The sequence below is a fragment of the Lampetra fluviatilis genome, chromosome 16 (genome assembly GCF_964198595.1).
Source record: "Lampetra fluviatilis chromosome 16, kcLamFluv1.1, whole genome shotgun sequence".
NCBI lineage: Eukaryota > Metazoa > Chordata > Hyperoartia > Petromyzontiformes > Petromyzontidae > Lampetra > Lampetra fluviatilis.
The window spans coordinates 8,900,123-8,913,727 of record NC_136290.1 but is presented as its reverse complement, the minus strand read 5'-3'; the positions used below and the strand labels follow the sequence as shown (position 1 = coordinate 8,913,727).

At 47.6% G+C, this 13,605-nt stretch overlaps 1 protein-coding gene across 2 annotated transcripts in view; it reads right to left on the bottom strand.

Annotated features, from left to right (window-relative positions):
• Nucleotides 1-15: 15 nt before the first annotated feature.
• The window catches only part of SLC67A1 (solute carrier family 67 member 1), a 141,922-nt gene continuing 128,332 nt past the window's right edge, over nt 16-13,605 (bottom strand). For both annotated transcript variants that reach the window (XM_078863623.1, XM_078863624.1), the window contains 2 exons: nt 7,141-7,261; nt 16-2,088 (listed from right to left, as the gene is read on the bottom strand). In XM_078863623.1, coding sequence (XP_078719749.1) covers nt 1,886-2,088; nt 7,141-7,261 — 324 coding nt within the window. In that variant the 3' untranslated portion in view covers nt 16-1,885. The remainder of the gene's footprint in view (nt 2,089-7,140; nt 7,262-13,605) is intronic.

Here is a 13,605-nt window from a genome sequence, read left to right as displayed (position 1 = left end):
ATTATAATAAATTAGCATTTATAGCACTGATAAAGGTTAGATCACATAAATATAAATGCAGTTAAACCCGCCTCCACCCAACACAGCCAATTAGTAAGGTTTGTCAAGTAAACAAAACTTCAAGCGGTTTGTTCGAGAGTATGCTTTGTTGACGTAACAAACTTTACGAATTGGCCGTGTCAGGTGATGGCGGATTTCACGACACATTTATATTTACGCGATCTAACTGAGAAAAAAAAAACGTTATCATGGCTAATATTGGTCGCGAAAACCTACGTGTTAAACTTATAGGCCTGGATCAATCGACTGCTGGATGAAGCGTTCATCGCAAAATTCACCACGATGGTCACTGCGTGCGAGAGTTGCTACGTAGGGCGTTCGCTCGGACCGGTTCTGACAATCACTCGCCATTAACGTTAGTCGTGGTTGCGAATCAAACTCGGGTTCACGGTGCAGTGGGATAAACAGCGCGTCACCGCTGCACCCGATTGGAGCATTTGCATTAATTGCATTGATTTGCATGACTCAGGCAGGCAAAAGCTCTGCGGTGTTTAATGTAGCCTCTAATGATCGCCGCACACATCGTGTCTCAACAAGAACACCCACCGAAGCATTAGGACTTAATCCTGGAGATCGCGGTCGTGCTTACACTTATCACATAGGTAAGTGCTGCAGTACGTTTCGTACAGTCGCCTGCACAATTGTCCCACATCACACCTTGCAAGAACGCCCACCGGGGCACTAGCATTTATGCCTGGGATCGTCTCCAAATTGTTCACACGGCTGCGGCTCGTAGTGCAATTAAGAATGCTGCGTGATTCTGAATTGTACAGCTGTAACCCGGCAATTTTATGCACCACGTGTTCTTAAATCCCGACTGAAAATCCCAATGATGAAAATAAAAACGGTCTTGGAACGCTTGGACTTTTTCCAGTTGTCATTGATGCTCAAGATGCTGACCGCATTTGCCAAAAAGTGCGCATATTAAACACTCTCTGCCAGACTCTTGCTTGAGTTGGCGGTAAATGAGGCAGTTAGAAGTGCTTCATTTGGCACGCATTCCTGGTTCTACACCCCACAGCCAAACAAAAACTCGCAAGAGTGAAAACTTGAAGCTGTTTATCAATGGGAAACTTTCTTGCACTGAAGTAGCAGTTAAAAAAAAATGCTCTCCAGACTGCTGCATGAGTGTTGTGTACTGCATAGGCAATGTCGCAGGAGCAAGCGTGCCGTCATTCAGGAAGGATGTTAAGCATTTCGGCTTCACGTGTGAAAAATCGCAGGCTGCCGAGGAAAACTGGGGCCGAAAAAAGGGAGCAGTCTTTGAAGGATGAAAAATTATCGCAGCTTGTTTTTTTTTAAATCGTTCGTGCTTGCTTTTCTTTTTTGCGGTTTTATCACTTTCATTTAGTTATGCCCATGGATGCCGGTTGTCGCCTACGAAGTGAAAATTCCGTGTTTAAGTTTCATTTCAACTTGCCCAAAAAAAACTAACACCGGGCGTTTGATGTACAGCAGCGCAGTTTATATTTGTAGTAGCAGTAATGCAAAAACAAATCTGGCTTGGAAAGGCGGCTACGCGAGCTGACGTTACGTCCGCCCACCATGCCACGGTTGTGCACGAAGAGTCGCAGTCCCGAGACGCTGAGAGAGAAACGTGCATCGCGTGCGGTTGTCACGGCCAAGTTTAGATGAATGCGTGCGGTATGAAAATAAAACCGAGGAAACGTTGCGCATCAAACCACCCAGGCTTGAACGCACACTTCTTTAAAATATGTTTTCAACTTTCATTCGAGTCAAATTTCTTTTGGCCCTTCATTACTCCATCACCAGCATCGCCATCGTTGGTCCCAGTCAATCCACCGCTGGATGAAGTCCTCCCTATTTACTGCTTCGAGCTAAAAATAGCCGCCGCTTTTGATTTGGACCGTCTGTAGATGTGCAGGCTGACGAAGAGCGCCAGGTTGACCGCGAATTGAAGCCACCCAAACACGGGGAAGCCAAAGGACGCGTAGAGAAACCCACCGATGGTCGGGGACACCGTTCGGATGAGCGAATGGATGGACATGCTCAGACCCAGCATCACACCTGGAGAACGAGATACACAAAACAAATATATATATACACACATCCTCATCTTCGCACTCATCACAAATTGCAAACCATCGCGCGTTTCTAGTCGTGGGCAGATGCCCGGCTCGGCGAAGGCCCTCCGATCCTGCTGTCATCTTTCACAGTCCCGCGATGGTATAATTCAGCTGGCACCCACTCACGAGGTCATTTCATCGCTTCATCTCCTCGTCGGGCGCCATCTCGAACATGTTCCACCCATTGGCTGCCACAACGTTATCACTCTCGACCATCGGTCGTCATCTCCTTTCGCAAACGGGGGCGCCACGGTGGCGAGATTGTCAATTACCTCGCCTGTTATGCAGGAGGTCGTGGGTTCAACCCCAACCTTGATGTCTGTTGTCGTGTGGATTTTTCTCCGGGTCCTCCGGTTTTTCCCTCCACATTTAAAATCAATATGCATTTAGAGATATGGCTGCTCTAAATTTACACATGATAAGCCACTTCGTTGGCTTTAAAGGTGTTATACCCAAGCACACTTACTTTCCTCCACAGTTTGTATGATGTCATTGAACTACGTGTTCTCTAATCCGTTTGTTCCTCGTGTCTTTCCAAGCACGCATCTGCCCATGTTACTTTTGCGCACATAGTTTTTTCATTCCAAATGGCAAACCAGGTAATCCGTTAACGCACGTTTTTATACAGTTACCGTTTACAAGTCATGTGTTACTCATTACGGATGAGTAGTTGGGCTTTAACGATGGCATACTAAACTTTATTTTTGTGAATGGAGGGGTATTTAACGTGTGATTGCAGGTAGCACATGTGGTTTGAATGAAGTCTAAGCAGTAGACCAGTTTGCAAGTCACGTGTGGTGTGGTCAAGGGAGGGTACTCCCACGTCTTCCAAGGCATCTGTCTAGTGTGGAGGAGTAGGCCAAAATACCATCTCGAAGGGATCTCTTGAGCTCCATCATTTTTGGAGGTCCTTCCACCTGCAGTGACGCGAGGTAGTAATTGCAGGGCTGCACCTTTGCCAAGCCAGAGGGAATATTTTTCCAAAGTACCCAGTCATGTGGGGGGATAGGTTTTGGTTTCACACCAATAAACTGCTGACACGGTGCCCGGCATGCCACATCTTTCCGCCTGCATATTTTCAGAGCGATCGGAACACAAGTGAATTAGCAATTGCGTGGCATCGCTGTTACATTTCAGGGCAAATCCGTACAAGGGAGAGAGAGAGGGAGGAAGGGAGATAAAAAAAAGTGAAGATTGCAAGCGTCCATGTTGCTCAGAGGTCACTCACTCAATTCGGATTCCAAGGTTCAGTGATTTTAACTCCTAGCCCGGCGCCACTAACCCGCTCTGTTGATGGCACGAAATGAGCAGCGTGACATGCTGTCACTCTCCAGGTCGGATATCTCCCTTGATTCGTCTGTTTATCCCAACGAGTACAGGACGCTCCCTGACACTGCACAGTACAACCAGGGCTAGTTGGAAGTTAATTCTTCTCCCGTGGAATTCGGACTTCACAATTCCACACCCGACAATTCCTTCTCGGAGTTTATGTTTTTTTATTACACGCTTTTTATTAACTCACTCTGTCTGTTGTTGTTGTATCCACAAATCTTGTAACTCAATTTTTACCCACTTCCCAATGTGGTATCGACTGCAAACTTGGTATACTTATGTCATACTGATGACAATACTATATTCTATCATAAAAGTAATTTTGTAAACATAATTTGTTATATGTTCTATTTCGGCTTGGGTCTAATCAACTGCCGTTGGCTGTAAATCACCACGGCCCCTTACGTTATGGCAAGCTTCTTGGCCACTTCCTGGAGACGTGGAGTTCTTCCATTACAAGTACGGTACATTTCATTAAAGCGTGTTTAAAAAAAGTTTTTTTTTTATAAATATTACTTATTTTGTTAACGATAGCAGTGAACGACAGTGCCTCTAGTGGCTGTTGGCGGGGCTGCTAAATCTTGCGCCACGGCAACTCGTTTCGTCTCCGGCACACAACCACTGAAAACGATGGCTTCGAGGCGTGTTGTCCTTGCTTCTGTGCTTAGCATCCAACGAAACACACGCGCGAGTAACCTAAACAAATCCGGGGGCGGTAAGTTGCGCACGGAAACGTCGTAACACTGGGATCCGTAGCTGTAGTCCCTTTTATACCAAGTTCGGAAGCAGTGACCCGCTGTCAAAGCACATCTGCTCCCAACAACAAAGGAATCCTGTCCACATTGAAACAGCCAGAGAGGGTATAGCGAAACTGCCTGTGTGTACATCAGCTTGAGCAAGGGCCATGCATTTGCTACTTGACACTACGGTCACCTGAATGTCCATTGATTGGTCAACAAATGAAGAGGTGGCTGGTTAAACGAACGATTGTCGCTTGATATAGCCACCGAACCGGTTTGCACGGCGTTGACAATTTCCATTCCGGCAGCTGCCCCACTCATTCCCGTGGGGAGGAATTAGCAATGCCCGCTGCAAAGATGACGGCCGTGAATTTGCTCCCACGTGTTTTTCGGATTGTACCGCACGTTTCGCTGCTCGTGCCGTGAGCTTCGTCGGGAGCCCGCACGGATTGAAACGTCGGACATCGTTACCCATCGACACACGCGGCACAAAACTGAAAACACACCGGAGAGCTATGGGAGGGGCGCAATTGCGAAAACATTCGGTGCACGCGTGGGCCACTTTGTGATGGGTCATGGCCCAATTTTTTTTAAAGTCGTTTATTTTTTCAGGAGGACCTTTCATTGAGATATTGGCCTTGTTCCTTCTTGGATGAGGATATTAACATGTGGGAGGAAACTGAGAGTCGGTTTTCTCCATGACCTCTGCATCACCATTTGCACGAATCGGGTGTTTAAATGCCCTAGAAACTCAAAGCGCCTTTCATCACGTAGCCAAAGGGACCCCAATAACTAGATGTGCTTTTGTGGCAACAAGATGTCTTCATCACTGGACTGTAAATGGGTATTAGTCTGCTAGTGCAGGGGGGGGGCGTGATATTGCTATGCCTTTTTGTCTCTCAAGTAATTTGCATCATAGCGGATAAAAGCAACAGTCTGCAGAGACACAGACATGCCCCTGTAACTTTCCCTATGTGGCAACGATTACCCCGGGTTCTCTTTCACAAAGCGTCAACAACTTCTGAACGGGTTGAATAGTGAGGGAATGAATTACATGCATTAAACAAAGCAGTACAATGCTTCTACAAGCACACACACACACGGCAAAGACAGCTTGATCGAAAACGACTCGCCATTTTGCTCTCACGGCCAGACTGCCTTCATTGTGCCGTCTCCACTAATAAAAACACATTAGGCACTTAGCGTGCGGCGGGGCTTACACGGAGCGGCTATGGGGTGAGGCTCTCACACTCGGCAAGAGACGGCGCCTCCGCAGGAGTTAGACCTTGCCAACGTCGGCTGTGCCACTGCGAGCCGAGAGGCATAAACGTGGCGCTGGGCTGGGCAAATCCGGCCGGTGTGTTTTTTTGTGTGTGTTGCACCCTTCACGCAGCTGCTGCCCGTTCCCACAAACGCAAGGTACGGGGATTCAAGATGCCGATTATCGGGGGGGGGGGGGGGTCCTTACAGCTGCGAATTCCGCGCGCGTGTTAACTCAATCCCCCTTTTTGCGGGAGTGATTATCTGCCACGGCAAAATGTTGCTCGCATTCCGCCGGGTTGGTCTTTATGGGTGCCAAATAATAAGCGAGTGAAGAATTACAGGGGTAGGAGGACGGGATGGGTGGTGGTGGTTGGTGGTTGGGGTGGTGGGGGGGGTGAGAAACGGAGTTTTAAAAAAGATGCGGTGTGAAAAATCTGCCCCGAAACAGCAACAACCGCACAGCTCTTGTCGCGCTCGCGAGGGGTCGTGAAACGAGATGAGATGCCCCCCCTCCCACTCTCCCGGTATCGATGGAGGTTGCGTTAGCCTCACTCTTTAATTGATTCGCGGAATGAAATTTTCCGGGCGTCACCTACCTACCTCCTACTGCCCCGTGCGTCCAGACCGCGTGATTATAACGCGGTGATTCACGACGCCACTCTGCCCCCCCGCTCAATCCCCGTGTCCTGATTCACGGCCCAGCCTTCCCGTAAGTCCCGCCACGTAATGCGCTTTAATCCTGCGAAATATGCGCACTAAGTGCGCATTACATAATGGCACAAATTGCCGGTGTTCTCGTTAACCCCTTCGTTTCCCGGACCTGCAGCCCCTCTATCCGTGGGGATTCGTCGCTGCCCTGCCTTGTTCTCTTACGGTGGGTGGCTCGGTTACAATCGGCATGAAGCGACCCGCGGTGACGGATAAAGGAGCTGACACAATTCATCAAATATCAAGGATGTGGGGATACGCGCCGGAAGGTGGGGGAGGCTCAACAATGGTGCGATGTGCAGATGTCATCGGCGTGCAGTTGATATTAGTCGTGGTTTTGATGTGTTTGTAGCATGGGCGGAGTTTGCGGCAGGGGGGGGGGGCAATGCCCCACCCGAACTGGACAACTTCATCAATTTAAATTTCGATTTAAAGCTTTCGTGACTGCAGGGATTCATCTTCTTGGTTCTATCGGTAAAGTTACGTAGAAGGGAAGTAATAAAATAATAAAAATAAACATAATTATGTTTTAATAATAATAAAAATAAACCATAATTATGTTTTATTTTTATTATTTTAATAATAATTATTAATAATAATTATTACGTGACTTTACCGAAAGAACCAAGAAGATTCATCAATTTATTTTCAGGAGTTTACAATTAAGACGAAGAAAAATATAAAGACGTGTATTGTATGCGCAAGCGATTCCTAATGTGAGGGACATAGCGAACCCCTGCAGCACCCCCCCCCCCCCCCCCACATATAGAAGTCAAACTCCGCCTTTTAGACTTTCTAGGTTTCATTTGCAATGCGGGGAACGTTTTAATTTCTCTCCCCCCCCCGCCCTTCACTCTTTGCGGTGCACCTGGGTGGATTTCTCTCCCAACGATGGACGCGTCTTGTTGTTGTTGGTGTTGTTGTTGTTGTCTTCCCACCCGGTGTTCTACCTGTGTTTGCAGGCGGCACGACCTTAGTCAGCAAGCTGTCCGACATCACCATGGTCATGCCCAGCCCCAGCGACATGGGAATGGCATTCAGGCAGAAATGAAACACCGAAGTCATCATGGCCTGCAGAATGTTCAGGGCGGAGACAACGAGGGAGACGACACAAGTCAGGAAATGGTGGTTACAGTACTTGTACCACCGCAATCATCACTGATGCCAACCACCACCGCGATATCCACAACTGTAATTTCAATTTCCACCATTACATTAGCACTGTCACCATTTCCATCAACAACATGAAATCAATCAACACCACCACTACACCACCCTATCACCGTCACATTCATCACCATCACATCCCCCACCACCACAACTACCGCCGAATCACGTTTGCCACATTGCTTCAACCACCACCACCACCATCTTCACATTCATCACTGCCACCATGACCATATCCATCACCATCTCCACCACTGTTGCCACCATCAAGGTCATCAATTGAAGCCGTAATTTTAAATTATCCCATGTGCCTCACTGCAGAAAACACAATTTTGCTCAGGTGCTATTTATTTTGCTGGCAAAGTGAGGTAGGCAGACCCACTTAAGAGCGAAAGAGAGATTGAGTACAGTGGTGCAAGAAGCCACCGATTAGCACATGTTGGGTCATTCTGGACTGGGCAGTGATTCACATTCATTCATTCATCACGCATAGTCAGCGAAGGGCCGCTGCGTCGAGCACGTAACCACTTGCGACAGCATTCGCAAAAACTGCTCTTGCTGCTATACACCCGCGTCTCGAGTGATTTGTTTGATTGACCGATCACGGGAGGGGGGGGGGCAGGGGGGAGGCGACCACGGGGTCAACGTCATTCCTTTGGGGGTCGCAGTCCTCACTTCAAACATCGACCGCCAACTGCAGTGAGCGCAATTTGCTGCAATTTGCGCATCAAGATGGGGGCGACGTCTCCACGAAGTGGTAGCCGTCTCCCTCGAACTCAGCTCGGGAATGGTGACATATGCGACGCAGGACCCGGACAAAAAATCCACGCGACCACGGGGAGAGAGTCACGCAAACTGCAAATATACAGCAGGAGGCGTCAGGGTCGGGATCGGGATCGAACCCACGTCCCCCCTGTATACCAGGCGAGGGAGTTAACATCTCGCAACTGTGGCGCCTTAGCAATGCCCAGGCCTCCGCACCATACAACAAAGCTGACAAAACACAGCACTCGTAGACTCTCGATTTAGTGCCCAGACTTAAACGTTTCTGGGACCAACTATGGTTCAGACCATTCATTATTCCTGAGTTCAGGCCGATCCAGTGCACGACATCAGGTCTACATCATCCAGCAAAGGGTATATTGAGATGTGCATTCTAGACGACTGGCAAGCATGATTTCCTACATACTGCAACAACAACAACCGCCATTCGCCACTAAGTGGCGGTGACGTCACCACGACGCTTGTGCCAGGCCATGTGCACCTTGAGGCCACGTGAAGTGTCGAACGCGCGCTGGCAGGAGGTCACGGGGCAGACCCAGGTGCCACGGGTCGACTGACTGAGACGACTGGCTGATGCACCACCTGTGCCCCCTACTGTGCCAACATGCTGGGCTACATACTGCACACATTATAGGACACATATAGTTGGTGTGATTGTTGTTATTTTGATAAGGATATGACTATCTGCAGGTTAGGTATGCAAGGATAAATCGATTCAATTCCAATCAATTATGCTGCTGACGATGCGTACGCATCGTATGCTTCAACGAGGAATATATTATTTACAATACATGCAAATTATAATTTCATACCTAAATAGTGGGAAGCTAATAGAATTAATATTTTAAGTTAGTTTAACACGTAGCAGGCTTTCGCGACCAATATCATCCATAATACAGGGGGTTTTTTGGGGGGGTTAGATCGCATGAATATATAAATGTGTCGTTAAACGCGCCACCACCCAACACAACCAAATAATAAGATTTACATTTATATATTTATGCGATCTAACCCAAAAATAACTGTATTATGGATACTATTTGACGTTCTTTGTCAAACCACTGTGGGATATAGTTCTCCGCACGCTGATGTCGGGCAAGGAGGTTGTTTGACTATACTTCACCAAGCTCGTCAATGTGGGTCGGTGAAAAGGGGGGAATCCAGGACCAGTTCAGATATTGCTTGCCACTAATGTTAGCCATGGTCGGGAATCGAACTCAGGTTACCTGGCAAACAGCACAGAATTAACGAGGCAGAAAACATTCGACGAAGCATGTGAGACAGACGGTGCCAATGAAGTGCAATTTCTAATCAAGCCAGGACAACAAATCGTGACAATTCATGGAATCACCAGAGGGGTGAATTACTGCGTGTCTGTCTGCTGCACGGCATGAGCGCACATTGATTGTTTGTAAGTCACCAACCCTGTCACAACTTAAGTGAGAACCCAGTGAAACCTGTTCTGAGTGTGCATAAGCAAGCGAAGAAGCATAAATATAACGGCTCATCCACTGAACACAAATGTTGGAGGATAACACCTCGAGTAAAAGTTGTACAAATGAGCAGTTAGCAATAACATTTCACTGCCCAAAAAATAATTCTCAATTACATTTCCTCCTGTTTATTTCCAGAACAAATCCATTTTTATCCGCAACCCTTTCGCTCATGACTCCTATTATCCACCGGAGCTTGGGAGTAGCACGACAAACGCGTCATATCATCTGTGGAAGATTTGCACGCATACGTCTGGTGTGGGTGGCAGCAATGTTGACAATGATGCCACGTGGAAATGGGAGGGGGGGACGGCAAATACAAATACAAACTTCAGTCACAATACTCTTTGGTTCTTTCGGTAAAGTCACGTAGGTAGAAAAATAAAATAAAATAAAAAACATCTAATTCTTTTTCGACCCACGTGACTCTACCGAAAGAACCAAAGAGTATGGATTCCTGCAGTCACGAAAGATTCAAATCAAGATTCAGTCACAATCTGTCACACCTGCCTTGAGACAATGACTGAACGTCTTCTTCAGAACATAAGTTGCAGATTGCGTTGTACTTAGCACTCCGTGCCGTCTTTGAGCCCCGCCCCCCTCCCTCCCGATACGTTCCATTCATTGGCTACCACATTCTGATGAGCCCCCCTCTCCTCCCCCCTCAACTTGCTTTTAAGGGATTACATCTTGAATCATTGCCTCACTTGATGCAGCTAATTCGGCTGTGACGGTCCCACCTGATGACGGAGACTTGTGTTGCCTCCGAAACGTCGTGATTTTTGTTTTTTATTTTATTTTCATTAATTTTGATGTTTTACCTACGTGACTTTACCGAAAAAAACCTAAGGATATTAAAGGTTGCCGTTTGTAACACGTGCACATGACATGCTCGTTACAATAACAACAACAACACCCACAAATGATGCGTAGTAACCGTCCAGGGAGTTTACTCCTCGCCCCGGGGCTTGGCCACACCTTCCCCTAATTGTCCACCAAATTCTGATTGTCTCCACTGCATTAATATAAGGGGCCGTCCATAAGTGACGTCACGCGTTTTTGGACGATTTTTTACCCCCGCCCCCCCCCCCTCGTCACATGGCGTCACAAAAAGTCAGACCCCCCCCCTCAAATCTGACGTCACAAAGCTCTGCCCCCTCCCCCCCCAAATGAAACATGCTTCAAATCGCTTTAAACTGTTGTCATTGTAGTGCGTATTTAATGTGGCGCTGCACTTTGATGTAAAACATTTATTAAAAAGTCTATTTAATTCAGTAGAACGTGTTGTCTATATTTATTTAAAGTTGCGCATTTTGATGTGACGTCATATTTCTCACCCCCCCCCCTATCGTAACACATCGTCACCAATTTCTGACCCCCCCCCTTAGGTGCGTGACGTCATTTATGGACGGCCCCAAATAGCTGAGCACAGGCCCAAAACGCAACAAATATTCGATAACAAAATAAAAACTGTGAGAGATAAGAGTTGACTCGTTTCTGGAATTGAGCGCGGTTACTGCAGACTTGGAAAAGAAACAAGGGGAAGGAATTCCAAAGTTGAGCAGCCTTCTGCTTCTTGTCGTACGGCTGATGTGCATGCAGAACAACGACTACAATTTCACATTCAGGTGGTCAAGCCAAATAAATAACAGGGGTAGCGGAGTGGATCATCGCCGTGATGTCTCCCTTCGTAATTTGCGGATCGGGCATCGTTGTTCGGGTCTGTCCTGGATGACCACAGTGGCACAACGGAGAGTTATATTTGTGTATCGCGCATCCGCATCTACTGCCGTGGTTTGTACCAGTGGATGCGGTTTAGGGTGGACCATGAGTTACTCTTTGGTTCTTTCGGTAAAGTCACGTATAAAGATAAAATAATAAATTAAATACTAGCATACGACGTTTCGATTGCAACACAAGCAATCGTCATCAGGAATAAATGAAATAGAAACACAAATCTAGTATACTTAGAAATGTAATGTAATACAACAGAGAGTCGGATACCATAACAGTCAACACTCTACCTGGTTGATTACGTTCTTCCTGAGAATGCTAAATTTGAGAGAGAGATAAAACACAAAACCAGAGATATATAGACAGACATATAAGCAGATAGATATCACAGAGATACATAGAGAGAGAACAAACATAGGCACACAGAGGCATACATTTTTAAGTATACTAAATTTGTTTTCTATCTCATTTATATCTGATGATGATTGCTTGTGTTGCAATCGAAACGTCGTATGCTAGTATTTAATTTATTATTTTATCTTTATACGTGACTTTACCAAAACAACCAAAGAGTAATTCCTGCAGTCACAAAAGCTCCAAATTATATTTGGTGGACCATCAGCTTCGTGGAAGATCAAACCCAGAGATCTTCCACGTCTTTATTGAGCAGCAAGAGTAGTTACCGTGTTGATGAGACTGAGTCGTCAACACGGGTGGAGTTCACACGAACAGGAGCCGTGGCAGTGGCGATAGAAGAGGAACAAGGAGGCAACTGACCGCGAGTGACGAGAGTAAATCAGCGAGTTCTGGAGTCATCGATCAACCCGATTGTTTTACTTTGAATGCCCATCAAGTACAGTGAGGTGGTGGGGGTGGTGTGCGCCGTGTTGGCATGTGGGAGGAGGGAGCGGGTTTAAAAAAATGAATTCGACAAAGTTGGCTTTCCCCAAGAGAGGAAGTTTGGCTTAGGGAGAGCAGTTGAATCATCCTCCCATCCCGAGGTGGTTACAACTGTGAAGACATTTAATTGTGCCATGCCAGCTCAGGTTTCGGCTTGGGTTATAGAGCAGAGAAACACAAATGCCCACCGCTACCCACGGTGGAGTGAATGGGGAGGAGATGAATGTGGAGGCACGGTTGTTTTGTTATTGAGGTTCGCTCCGGAGAAGGGGGAAAAACACATTGCAAGGTGAGAAGGAACAGTGGGGAACGTCGAATAAGTGGCTGGAAACAAAAAAGCAAAGGAGCCAATTGGATCAAAAGCCTTGCGCACAGCAGGTTACATTTCATTAAAGCAAAGAGGGCAAGAAAAGCTAGCGGCAAGGTCAGACCGCTGTAATGGTGCAAAGCAAATCACTATCACAGGAATAATATTTAATGGATATGGAAAGTACGCACTGTACAGAGAAGAACACGAAGCGCCAAAGGGTGCACGCACACACACACGAAAAAGCGAACGCCGGTGTGATTGCATTTCTCGCGGAGAACGCAAGGGAAACGGATGGGGAAAGGGACAGAGGTCGCAAACGGGGTTTTGATTCCTTACCCGTACCCGTACCCGGCCGCACCAGGGTCGCAAACGGGTACCCTACCCGTACCCGGCCGGGTAGGGTACGGGTATCGGGTACCCGATTGCGACCTCTGGGATGAAGCCATGTTGCAGGCGCGGGTGGGTTGATTCTAACAAACTTGAATTGTGAGAAGAGACAAGACGTTGGGAAATGAGTGACAAACGGTGACTCACCAGTGACTCACGGCCTACCCGTACCCGGCCGCACCAGGGTCGCAAACGGGTACCCGTACCCGGCTGGGTACGGGTAGCCGGGTACGGGTAGGGTACGGGTATCGGGTACCCGATTGCGACCTCTGGGATGAAGCCATGTTGCAGGCGCGGGTGGGTTGATTCTAACAAACTTGAATTGTGAGAAGAGACAAGACGTTGGGAAATGAGTGACAAACGGTGACTCACCAGTGACTCACGGCCTACCCGTACCAGGCCGCACCAGGGTCGCAAACGGGTACCCGGTTGCGACCTCTGGGAAGGGAGTAGCGCATTGGAGAGATCGGTGCGCGATCGCAGCTCTCTCGCTCTCTGCCTGTGTCCCGGACCCAGCCGGCGCCTGTAGCCGTCAATCTCGGCCTCTAATCCCCGAGGCCCCTTTTGGCTCTTAGCATTCCAAAGCTCTTTCAATCACGGCGATTTTACGTTTCCGAATTGTGAGTCTTAAAAATAAAAAA